Source organism: Alligator sinensis, unplaced genomic scaffold, assembly GCF_000455745.1.
Source record: "Alligator sinensis unplaced genomic scaffold, ASM45574v1 scaffold611_2, whole genome shotgun sequence".
Taxonomy (NCBI): domain Eukaryota; kingdom Metazoa; phylum Chordata; order Crocodylia; family Alligatoridae; genus Alligator; species Alligator sinensis.
Genome location: NW_005841869.1, coordinates 405975 through 418418, shown reverse-complemented (window position 1 = coordinate 418418; position 12444 = coordinate 405975). Strand labels below are relative to the sequence as shown.

Genomic DNA, 12444 nt, shown 5'->3' with positions numbered 1-12444 from the left:
CGCCCGCCATGGCCTCGCCGCCCCCGGGGGACCGCCTGCCCGGACCCGCCGCCATGAGGCTGCACTCCAGGTGAGCCGCGTGCACCCGCTCCCTGCACCCCGCTCCCTGCACCCCTCATCCCCGCTCCCTGCACCTCGCTCCATGCACCCCGCTCCCTGCATCCTGCACCCCACATCCCTGCTCCGTGCACCCCGCTCCATGCACCCTACACCCTGCTTCATGCATCCTGCACCTCTGCATCCTGCTCCATGCACCCCACTCCTCTGCTCCCTGCACCCCACATCCCTGCTCCCCACATCCCTGCACCCCACTCCGTGCACCCCACATCCCCGCTCTGTGCACCCCGCTCCCTGCACCCCACTCTGTGCACCCCACATCCCCGCTCTGTGCACCCCGCTCCATGCTCCCTGCATCCTGCACCCCGCATCCCTACTCCATGCATGCTGCACCCCACTCCATGCTCCGTGCATCCCACTCCTTGCTTCGTGCACCCTGCATCTTTGCACCCTGCTTCCTGCACCCTGCTCCCTGCATCCCTGCACCCCGCTCCAAGCACCCCACTCCTCGCTCCATGCACCCTGCTCCATGCACCCTGCACCCGCTCGGGGCTCCGCGGCTGGCGAAGGGCAGGCAGGGAGCCGCGTGCCTCGGGACCCTGGTGGGGCTGGCTAGGGGGGCCCTGGGGTGCCCCCAGCTTCCTTCTGGCCTCTCGGACCGGTGCTGGCACCCAGATGCACCCCTCCTTGCTCTGCACATGCACTTTTCGACTGAAGCAGTGCCAGCCTGGGCTGCTCTTCCCCACCCTGACGTGGCTCCTGGGCTGCTTGTGCCCGCAAGGGGGGGATCAGAGGGCAGGGTCAAGCCCAGCTTCACTTGTTTGCTGGCTCCTCTCCGCAGCTCAGAAGGGAGAGCTGTCACTGATGGGCGCGGGTGCAGCTGGCTCTGCAGACTGCCCCTCCGGGCCTTGGGGCTGCCTGGCTTTCGGGGCAGCGTTTCTGCACTCGTCTGTGCTGGGCCGTGCACTAAGGGTGTAGCTCGGCTATAACACATGCCTGTCCGTGCACAGGGTTCGCTCTGCCGCCATTCAAAACCCCTCGTAGCCCTTCAGCCCAAGGTGGCTGTTGGCAGCGTGGGGCTTGTGACGCGTTTGGGTAGATCGGGTGCCGTGATTTAGGAGGGCAAAGGAGGACGCTGATACCTTCATGCCAAACTCAGGCCACCAGCCCGTGATCACCTAAAACAGGACAGTGCCTGAATTTAGCAAGCTGAATGAGCCTGGATTGACGCATGATTTGGGGTGGTTTCATGCGGCTTTGTCTGGACACGATGTGAAATTTATTTGTTCCTCCAAATCTCTGGGGTTGCTTTCACCCAGTACAGGGGGGCTGTGATGTCCTTCTGGCTCTTGTTACTAGGCGTCACATCCCCGTCAGCCAGCAAAGTCATCTGATGCTCGTTATACGTGCTTCAGGCACCTGCAAATCTCATTAGCTGCTGTGGGATTGTCGGACAAGCGTGGAATGCAGATTGGTGCCCTGCCAGCGTCGGGTAGCGTGACCTTGCACACCGCGAGGGAGTTCACGCCAGCCCTAAAAGCAACCGTTGTGGAGCCCAGCGACTGGGTCCAGGTGGCCTGCATCGTCACTCGTGTTAGATATGGATCCAAGAGCAGGCTGGGCGTTGGTCCAGGACGTTGCACTGAAGGTGGCTCTTAAAAGGCCGTCCTGCAGACTCGTGTGGCTGGGTGAGAGACGGGGACGTGTCCAGCGGAGCAGCGCCGAATTCGCAACACAGGCACGTTACCAATCTTACGTGGAGCGAATGTGAGATCCTGGCGCAACTGGGTCAGAAGCATGCAGCACTGGCACGAAGGCTTGGAGAAAAGAGCATCCTCCTCCCAGCTTTGTCTTTGCCCTTGGTCCGCTCCGTCGCACTTCCCGACGGTGCCGCTGTTGGCATGGACGTCAGCAGACCCCCGCAGCGCTGTCTAGTCCCTCACCTTTGTGCTTCCTAACATGCCCCCTTTCCTCTGATTGTGTCCTAAAGCTGCTTCATCTTCACCTTGCATCTCTGCAGTGATTTACCTGATCTGACCTGAGTGTGGCTGGGACGGTGTGCACGCTGGGGTCCCTGTCCCTGCTCACGAATGCAGCTGTCTCATCCTGCAATGGCAAATTCAGGTGACAGCCATGGAAATCAGATTAGACCAGATCAAGCCTACGCACTGGCAAAGTGTGCTGCGAGAGAGTGGGATGAAGGGGGCTCTGAGAGTCGTTCAGGATTTACTACCCGCTGTGGAGGTGCGAATGCGGCACTGAGCTCCCGTCCCTGCTCTGACGCGGACTCCCTCTGCAACGTCACATCCTTGCTCGGCGCCTCAGTTTCCCCGCTTGAGAAATGTAGATAATAAAGCCTGCCTCTTAGAGGGGGCGTGAGGACGGATTAACATTTAGCGATCAAATGCTCCGCTAAAAGTCGACAGCAGCCCGCAGTTCAGCCCTGCTGAAGGGCTGAGCCAGATCTGCCTTTCCCTTGTGCAGCTGCCGTGCTGCGTCACCGAAGGAGCGCTGTCTAGTCGCTCACCTTTGTGCTGCCTAATCGGGGGAATGATGGATGGTGCGTCTGGGCGATTGCTGTCTACATGCAAGCAAACCTGGGCACCGTAGCTGGGGAGGAAGGGGGGAAAGGAGGCCGCGTCGCTCTGCTTTGAGACGTGCATCTTGGCTGGAGGTGCTTTATGTGGGGCTGTATTTACAGCAGGCTTTGAGCACTCTGCTGTGCCAGGGGAGAGGAGCTGGGCACTACCCACTTGCCTTTGCGTGGGGTCACCAGATGCACGGTGGTTCCCTTTCCAAAGACAAGAAGTGCTGGCACAGACTCCTAGGCTCCCCCTCGCTTGCATGGCAATGTTGCATGATTGCAGTCAAGCTGGGCCCCAAAGTAGTGCGCTAGGTGCGTCACATTTCCTCCTCTGATGACACTGGACCAGTTTTTTGAGGGGTGCAAAATCCATCTAAATAGAGGGGACGTTCCCTTGGGAAGAGCCGGCATCTGTAGTAACAGTGGTTGCATTTCTTTTTGGACGGGTCGCAGACATCACAGCACTTGCCAAAGCAATTCAGACCTCTTTCTGGAGAAGCAAATGTCCAGAAGGTAAGGAAATGTCCGTGCGTTGTATTTGGGGACTGGTGTTTGCACCCGTGACATCCAGAGTGAAATAAGTGGGAACAAAAGAAAATAATGGCATCTCTATGTCAAGGTGGGTTGGTTGCAATAGTTTTCTTAAACAAATGTTAAGTAACGGCTGGAAGGCGCCTGCGGCCCGTGCAGCTGCAGCTGCCCACGGAGGGGGAGGCTTGGCAGACAGTCGTGCAGTCAGAAGTGGGCTGAGATCAACCACGGGGTGAGGATTATCAGATCCATATCTGCCTGGCTGGATTTGAACAGGTCATCTTGCAAGGAAAGGCTTTGTGTGCTGCTCTAGTCCCTCGCCATCTCTCTGAGTGTACTGGAGGCTGCTGGTGAGAACGACTACTGCAGCGTCTAGAGCATTGGGGGCCAGCCCATTGTCTGAACTGCTGCTCTGCTTTCTGCTCCCGGACCTGTCTGTTGTTGTGCTGCCTGCCTCGTGCCCGACTTGCCACTGTCCACCTAAAGGAATAAAGTTTGTGTGCTGCATGGAAAAGGAGGTTTGTGAAACAGTGCACACAGACTAAGGGACGCGGGCACTGCTGTGACTACATAGGTATGTATGAGCCAGCTTAAAACTAGCCAGCTGAGCCTCTGCATTGGAGCAGAGAGCAAAGCGGGACTACCGCAAAAGCCGAGCAGCTGGGTGGAGAGTAGGGTGGATGGCCGGGCGGGCGCGCTCTGCTGCTAGCAGGACCTGAGAATGATAAAGCTAGCCTGGAAAATGTAGTGGTTGCAGTGTTGCTTGCCTGACGGGCTCTAGATATCTCAAGGAACTAGCCACGCATAATTTTCTAGGAGCGGATTCAGAAAGTGCAGGTAGGACAGCACCCTCTTCGACAGGACGAGCACCCACATGGAACTGGCGTGAACTGGGTGGAGAGAGGTTTATGAGGCTTATGCCATTTCGTTTTGGAGAGGAGACTACCAGCAGCCGTGCACAGTGGGGAGCGACCGGCCTGTTTTATCTGTCAGGTTGCGTGGCCGCATCGCGGTGACACCCGTTTTTGCCTTGCGTGATGGTCGTGTTTTTGCACCTCTGCCTGCTCGCGCTCTCTAGGTACCATATCCAAACAGGATGTTGGTGAGCATAGTCTTGCGCAGATCTGGTCTCTTCGAGGCATGCAGAGTTTCCAGTATCGATACAGTCATCCATTTAGATCAACTCTTGACATAAGACAACCTCTGCCGTCCACGATCGCTCCTTCCTTCAATCTTTCCACTTACGCCCGGACTTTCAATTTCCTCTTTCCTCATAACGTGTTCGAGGAACTCCAACTGTCTCTTTCTGATGCTAATCAGCAACTTCCTCCTGCAGCCTGCTCTTGACAAAATATCTTCAGACGTGTCCAGCATACCTTCAAGATGCGCCTTAAGAACCGCATCTCCAGTTGCTTCGATTCTTTCTTCTACACTCTTCCATTATTGTGATGAATACCCGAGGACGGGTATAACATAGCAATCCAGTCCTCTGCCGCCTTTGCAGCAATTTGAGGAAACTCCAGACAACCTCTGTTCTTCCCACCTGTGTTTCCTTCTTTCCCAAAATACGGATTTTCCTACTAGAAATGACCCCTCCCATATGGAACGGGAGAAAAGACAGGTTTGGCCCAGCAGCAAACAACAGGTTCAACATCCTTTGGATCATGAAGGCTAGAACTTGATGAGAAAGCTGGGAGCACTTTTGCAATGCAAGGCCCTTGCTTTTAGCTCTGCTCTTAGACTTTCTTTTTGCTTGAGTATTGCATTTGGAAACGCTAATTTGCATCTTTCTATTGGCGTCATAAGCATGTGCAGTGCGTGTTCAATAGGTCTCTGCATTTGGCCTCTTTGCACTAAAGCCGCCTGGCTTTCCAGGCAGAGGAGTATGAAAAGCAGTGCACGCACCAGCTCCTGAAATAGCTGTGCTGCATAATAGGGGGCCTAAGCAAAAACCTGATGGCTTGGGCTGGAAGAAGGGCTTTGTTGACATCTGTTTTTGGGATGGCTTGAATGACTTGCTGATAGCTCCAGCATGCATGAGTTATGCAGTCATCCAAGAGAGCACTCGCTATAAACCACAGCTGTAGGGAGTGGCTGGCCTGGGGTTTCTGCCCCCTGCTTAAGGGGATTTAGGCTCAATTTCTGGGTTTGCTACTGATGCCTAATGAGCACTGGAGCAAGTCGCTAACCCTTTCTGTGCCTCCTTCCTTCCTCTTTCAATAAGACAAGAGCTTTTGTTCTTACAACCTGAGCAGGGAGAGCATAAAGTTGATCCTGTCCAGGGGTGGGAGCCTTCCCTAGGTCCACGTACAGTGCCTGACACTGTAGGGTCCCGGTGCGATTTGAAATTCAGCATTACTGTAATACAAATAATTACTCCATGGTAAGTGGAAAGCCTTCCAACTGTAAATTTAGGGCATTGGAAACTTTTAATCATCAAATTAAGATGCAGTGTTACTATTCCCTGTGCTGATTTAGCTTTATTTAACTCTGCTTTTATGCCAGACGCATTGCTTATTCTGTTGGGTTCCCTTGAGCAGGAGCAAACCCTGTTTTTCCTTTGGCCTCAAGTCTTTCTTTTACACTGTACAATGGGCTCATGCCAAGTGGAGGGAATAGGAACGGAGCTTCATGCCACGGGTGACTGGTGAGGCGTGAAGCGGCAGTCTTTCCTCTTCTTATCAGCTCAGTCAAATAAGCCTAATTGACTTAGAGGCGTGTGTGCGGAGAGCATGCCCTCCGAGTCTGCAGACTGGAAGATGAGCTTTGGAAATGAGGCGTCTGCAGCAGTGCTCAGCCCTTCCTGGCAAGCGATGCCCCGATGCTCGATGGTTTGCTGTATGCGGGCCTCGTGCCAGCTGGCAAGCTGCCGTAGCGCCCACCGAAGAGTGACCGCTGTGCTGGGAAGGGCCCTGTATGGTCTTGCTTATAGGAAAGACCCCTAGAGTGATGGTAGGAGGGGACCGATGGGCACTGGCTAGGGCAAGGGCTGAGAAAAAGGTGCGGGCAGGATGCCACCTTCGTGGGATGGATTGTTTTCTGGTTGCTCTGGGGGCGATAGGAAGGTGCTGACTTAGGTCAGGGGATCTGACCCCACTGGGTCAGTACTCTCTGGTGTTATTCAAATGCCCGTGCCCCCAGTCCCGGTCCCGTTCCCAGTCCCCTAGGGCTCTGGTTGCAGCTTTGGTACTAATTGGCAGCTTCTTCACCACCCACCTGCCCTTCAAACCTTCTGGACTGGGACAAATTTCTGTGCTGCTTGGCAGTGTAACTGGTCCTTAGCTTTGTTTAGACTCAAGGCACCCCTTGGAAAAGGTCAGCTCTTTTAGGTTTCACTCACTTCTTGACTAAGGAAAAATACCATAATAGAGCACTTCTTGCAGAGAACTCGGACCACAGCAGTTCAAACTGTTTGCGCCACTGTGGATTTCTGTTTGAAACCTCCGGGTTTATCTTGTGAATCGTATTTGCACCCCTAACAGTGCTAACATTGCATGGCCCTTGAAAAGATCTCGTGGCACCCTGTCTGAGAACCGCTGGATTAGGGATTGGCTTGATTTCCTCTTCTAAAGCGGGACTGGCATGCATCTGTGACGACCAAAGGATGGAAACCCATTGTTGTCGCTGGGAAATGGGTTGGTTGCAGAAAAGTTGCTTAGAAATTCTTTACAGGCATCCCTTCCTCCCCCCGCAACCCTCCCAGCTGTATGTTCGGTCTAAGGATGAGCACTCAAGATGACAAATCCTGTATTAGAAACACCTAGGCAAAGTGGAGAGGGGGTGATGGATTGATTGTGCTGGTGTGATTTGCATTCCTTTCCCTTCACGTAGCAGCAATGAGACAGTTGCATTGCTCTGGCTTTATGTGAGGCTGTAAAAGGAAAAGGGTTTGCCTTGGTCCGTTTCTTCACCAGGAGCCAAAGCAGAGTTGATTGCAGGACAGTCGAAGATGGCTAGGTGAGTCTGAGGCTGGGGAGCCCAGTCCTGCTCCCTCCGAACAGGGCCTGCGGTCTTGGATGCCACGGTTGCATTGGTGCCATGTGGCATGCAGCTTTGGTGCCATGTGGCATGCAGATGGGAAAGGGTTTTTGGGGGCTGCAGCTAGTGGAGCGGTGCTCGTCTATAAAGAGCCTTGACAGGATTGCAAATCTCACTCGGATTAAAAAAAATAGCCCAGGCCTGTGCATGAAGGGCAAGGTCTTCCCGGCTCCAATCTTACGTGGGAACCCCCTTGCTCTCAGCACTTGGCTTTCCCTGTGTCCGATGGCCCAGAGGAGTGATTTCCGTGCCTACAAACTTGGTGTTTCCAGGGTCCCTGAATGGGGAGCAGATGCTTGGAGAGGTGAGTCCCCAAGAGGCTTCAGCCAATACATGTCAGTCCTGACCGGACCCCGTCCTTTCTAGTTGAGACCAGAAGTCGCATGATTGAGGTAGCTCGACTGATGCGCCATTTGGTCTTGATCTGAGAAGTGGTTTGAGCCCGGCTGGCTCTCCAGCCCTGGGATAGAGCTGGCTGCACCCAGCCAGGCCGCTCGAGGCAGGGAGGCTGTCCTGTGATCTCTTCATCTGTTGTTTGCGGATCCAACGTGACTCAAGTCCCTGCCCAAGCTCTCCTCCTTCCCCTGCTCCACGCCTGCCCTCCTGCACCGCGCTTCGACCAGCCAGCTCAGCCTCTGGGATACAGAGCCACCTCCCTGCTAGCAAAAACATGCTGACTGAAGCCACGAAACAAAAATGACATCCTACCTCTTAGCATGCAGGGGACACAGCCTGACCACGAAATCAGTCTGTGGGACTTTGAGCCGGGCTATTTTTGTACTCTCAGTGGGAAATCATCCCATTGACTGTCTGAGTTTTCCCCGCTGTCAGGTACTTTTTAAATTAAATCTTCTTTGACAGATGTGATTTTCTAACTAGTTTAGGCTCAACTGATACAAATGGGATTTTCCACCCCCCCAACTAAAAGCTAAAGAAAGCAGATATAATCCAGTTGGCAGCTACTTGGATGTTAAGCCACATTTATCTGCTGTTCAGTGCAGTGAGCCAGGGTGGGAAAGAGAGATAAAATGAGTTAGTGCTTAGAGGAGAAGCCTGAAAATTGAGTCCTCCCATGCCTCTGAAATGCAACCAGCTCTGGGGTGGAACATGGCAGCTGTGCAGCAACACAGAGCAGTGGGGAGGAGGTTTATACATCGTCACAGGGCACCTTTAGCAGGAGTAGCGAGTACAGAGCTGTGATCCACCTTGAGCTGGAGTTGGCCTGGACACTGGGGTGACGGTCATGCAAAAAGCTGGGCGCATGGGTGCACCTAGTAGCACAGACACAGGTGCCCTATCACCACGCTGGTGCAGTGACTCCATGCTGCCTCTAAGCCAAGAAGGATCCTTGACTTGGCAAGTCCCCGGCCAGCAAGGCAGCGTGGGGTTGCTGCTTTTGCACCCGCTTTGCGCTGGAAGTCCTTTGTCACCGTGTTTGTCTCCTGGCTGCAACAGCCACCAAGTACGGCAGTGACGGTGGAGCCTGTTGGAAAGAGAGCAAGCCTCTCCTTGTGGGAAGGGACCTCCACACACAGTAGGGAGCTGGGCACATCTGGACTCTGCAGAAGGAAATATTTAAAGTGCAGGGCGAAGAGCTCTCCACGGGCTGGTTCTCACCCCTTTTGTCACGGAAGGACGCATACTCAAGGCACGGTAGCGTGCAGCTTGGAGACACCCCCCCGCTCTCCCTCAAAGCTTTGGAGTCCTCTTTCAAACCAGAGCACTCCCAGCTGCCATCAAAATGCCTTTCCATCGCAGGCATGCCTTCACTTCAAGGCTCATACCCTAGGGAGCCAAAATCACAGGTCTCGCTTCTCGCACAGCATGAAACGCTACCTCACCAAGATGACGTTCGTGGGAAAGCTTAGCAGCCTGTCCTGCGAGACACCTGTGATGGACTCACACACCTCTGGCTTTTCACCCTTGAGGCCCTCTGCTCCTAGCAGGTCGGTGCTCCCCCAGGTCCTGGCCGGCTTCCTGGGTCTTCTGCACCGACCCAGCGCCAACACACGTGGGATGCTCTTGCTGCATGGAGAAGGCGAGCAAAGCAGGCTGCAGAAGAGCATTCAGAGCTGTTGCTAGTGTTGGGCAGTGCTTGTGATATGACTTTTGGCCGAGCAGGTGCGGTGTGGGAAGCCCGGACATGGGGGGTGGGGGGAGCAGGCCTGCAGGGCTGGAGCTCTTGGTGCGTCACTGGGTTTTGTGCGCAGTTGCTCTCCGCTCGGCACCGCTGCAGCGTGGCCGGTCTCTTGGGAGGCACATTGTGTTGAGCGACAATGCCTGTTTCCTGTGCTGGAGGCTTTGTGTTGCTTCCCTCCTGCCTGCCTGCCAGTGGAGCTCCAGGCCACCATGAACCAGGTGCAAGTGCAGGTTGCCTGCTGCGGCTCCTTGCAGAGACCTGGCACTGGGATCCCCTTGGCACTTCCGCTCCCTCTGCCCTAGGGTTGCACAGCAGGTCAGTCTCTCCATCTCTGCCTCCTCTCTCGCACTTGGTCGGCTCTGGGTGATGGCCAGGCCTGCGGGGCAGGGCCCCTCACCTTGGTAGTGCCGCAGTACCGAAATGCGGAGCTGCCACGGTGGTTGCGACCAGCCCTTGCAGATGCAGGGGCTGACGTTGGGCTGTGCTTAGAGCAGGTCGATGCAGGATTTGCACCTGCCCTGCTCGGTGTCTGCAGAATTCTTTGCCATTTCCAGACCCCTGAGTTGGTGCAGCTCTTGAGCTTACATTTGCTTTTTGGGCTGATTTCTTTTCTGCATCTTGGAGGTTTTGGCTATGGTTGCCTAGGCTGGTTTAGTAGCAAGTTCCTGCAGTTTCCCAGACTCCCTGGCACAGGGCTGAGAGGGTAAAATACCTGCCTGCTGCTATCAGTCTCTCTGTGTTTCCCCTACCTGAAGGGCTGTGACTCTGCATCTGGTCCCCATTCACACCCTGGGTCCAGATCCAAGCTTTTTGGAGCGACTTCTGGGGATGGGGGCGGCCGTGGCTCTGGGCTGTGTTTCCTCCCATCCCTCCACCGCGCAGGGTCTGAGTAGTTAGTGGTTAGAGGCTGTTCCCTGGCAGAAAACCGCTTGTGCAGCCTATAATCAAATGGGAGTGAACCAGGACTCCTTGCTGGGGCGTTCAGCCCGGGGCCGGCCTCCTGGGCTACCGAGGAATGTGTTGAGCAGGGAGGAATCTGGTTCTTCATTCCTTGGAGCAACGAAAGCCTTTCCACATGCAGGCAGCTGCCAGATGCTCGGGGGCACCGCCACCCTCCTCCAGCCTTGCTCTCAGCGAGCTGCCGCAGCCTGTGCCACCAGCTATTGGACTGCCTGCTTCGGTTTTACCAGCCGTCCAGCTGCTCCAGCAAGCGCCCGAGATCTCGCCTTTCCCCGCCATGCCGAGGGCGTTGTGCACATGTAGGGGGTGGATATCCCTCCAGTAACACTGTGGCACCCCTGGGAGACCCCTCGGCTGGAAGCGAGATGCACGGTCGCTGTCTCCCAGACTTCGGCATGGCAAGGGAGGGAGGGTGGCCGAGACAAACCCGGGGACCAGCAGGCAGGCGGAGCTGCCCCTTGCAGCCTCCCAAACTCGTTCCCAGCAGTGGCCTCGCCGGTGGGAGCTTTGGCAGAGCTGGCTCCTAAGTCGGGTGAGAGGCTGGCAGTGACGGTGTGAGCAGCTTGGAGGGGTGAGGGGGAAAGCTGGTGGCTCCTCTCTAAGGGAAGTAGCTTCTGCAGCCAACTGCGACCGTGCAATGCCACTGCGTGCACTGCACGCCAGCTGCCCCCATGCATCGGTGCAGGTAACATCAGCAGAGCATGTAGCCCGACTGTCACATCGCAGGCAGTGGAGCACCAGGAAACGAGCCATTTATTCTCCAATAAGGTGCACGCTTGAGGGGAACGGGAGAACGGTGCCAGAGATTGCCTCTCGCTGTAAAGCACAGCTACTATCCATCTTATCTGGTGACCGGGCATACGCTTGGGCAGCATCGCAACGGGAACATAATCCACCGTGGCTGATAATGCTCTGAAGATCAGTGTGAAATCTAAGCATCCAAGCAGTGCCCTGTTTGCCAAAGCGGGTCGGTCTTGATCGGGGGGGAGATAAGCAGGAATTGGCCTTGTAAGCCCTTGAGCGACTAATGCGTGGCCTCAGAAGGAGTGTGAATGTAGATGGGGCCGCGAGGCATCTCCAGACCTGCACGTATCATGGATCGCCCTTTGAAATGGCACCCGAGGTGCAAGGAAGGGCAGCCGGCTGTTCTGCAATCCCCTGTGTTTTGCTAGGCCAGCCGCTGGACGGTTTGTCGGGACAGCCGGAGCAGCCTCCTGGCTGGAGGTTGGCAGCATGGGTGCTTGGCAGGGTCCTCTGAGCCGGTGCTTGGGTCCCTGCGATGGCCTGATAATGGCAGAGTGGGGACAAGGCCAGCAGTCAAGGTATGAAGTGAGCCGTTGTGATTAGCGCTCACGTTCTGCCTCCTGTGCGGACGCTCTCAAAGCCTCAGCGAAGGGGCTTGCACCGGATGCTGGACTGGCACATCGTAGGTCCGGGCCAGCGGTACCATCTGGCTTTACAGTGCCCAGCCTGAAGGGAAGACATTGCCACGGGGGTGTTTCTCAGATGGGGCCCTTTAATTTCTACCAAATTGAAACCTGCATTGCGCTGTAGCCCTTTTGGACGCAGCTGAGACCCCAAGCAGTCACCGCCCCGTGCAGCAATACCAGGGAGGGGGTTGGTCCATTGGCTGTGAAGTGCAACATGGACCTCTCTGCTAAAGATTGCAAGCTCTGACCCCTGACCGCGATGCAGCCGTGTATAACGGGGCTCAGTGGGGCTGCCCCTGACTTTCCCCTGGCCGCCTAGTAAATCTGGCTGTAGGGCATATTTGGTGCTTCTTAGTTGAAGCCAAAAGCATCTTGCATCACCTGGGTTTTGGCGAGACCCAGCGGCTGGCAGGACATGTGTGCAACGGGCGCTGGTACTGCAAGCGATAGAGCTCGGCTTCCCGGTGGGTTGGGGGGGCAGGGTGAGGGGCACGGGGGCAGGAAGCAGTGGCTGTGCAAAGCTGGTTTCCAGCAAGCCCGGAGTCATCTGTCAGGGCTGTCGGCTCCCCGTACCGGGGCTGGATGTCTGGGGAGGTTAGAAGAAGAAGGAAAAAAAAAAGTAGCAGCTTGAAACACGTGATGGGAATTTAAAAAAAGCCCTCCAATTAAAGCCGCGAGCAGGGCGGAGGATGCAACTGCTCTTC

General features: G+C 55.7%; 1 protein-coding gene across 3 annotated transcripts in view; it reads left to right on the top strand.

Moving 5' to 3' along the window:
* Window positions 1–6: 6 nt before the first annotated feature.
* The window catches only part of GPSM1 (G protein signaling modulator 1), a 100983-nt gene continuing 88545 nt past the window's right edge, over window positions 7–12444 (top strand). For 2 of the 3 annotated variants that reach the window (XM_025193741.1, XM_014526590.2), the window contains exon 1: window positions 7–70. In XM_025193741.1, the coding sequence (XP_025049526.1) occupies window positions 9–70 (62 nt within the window). In that variant the 5' untranslated portion in view covers window positions 7–8. Of the gene's footprint in view, window positions 71–3128; window positions 3155–12444 lie in introns of those variants that run through there. The other variant, XM_025193736.1, reaches the window with a different exon arrangement.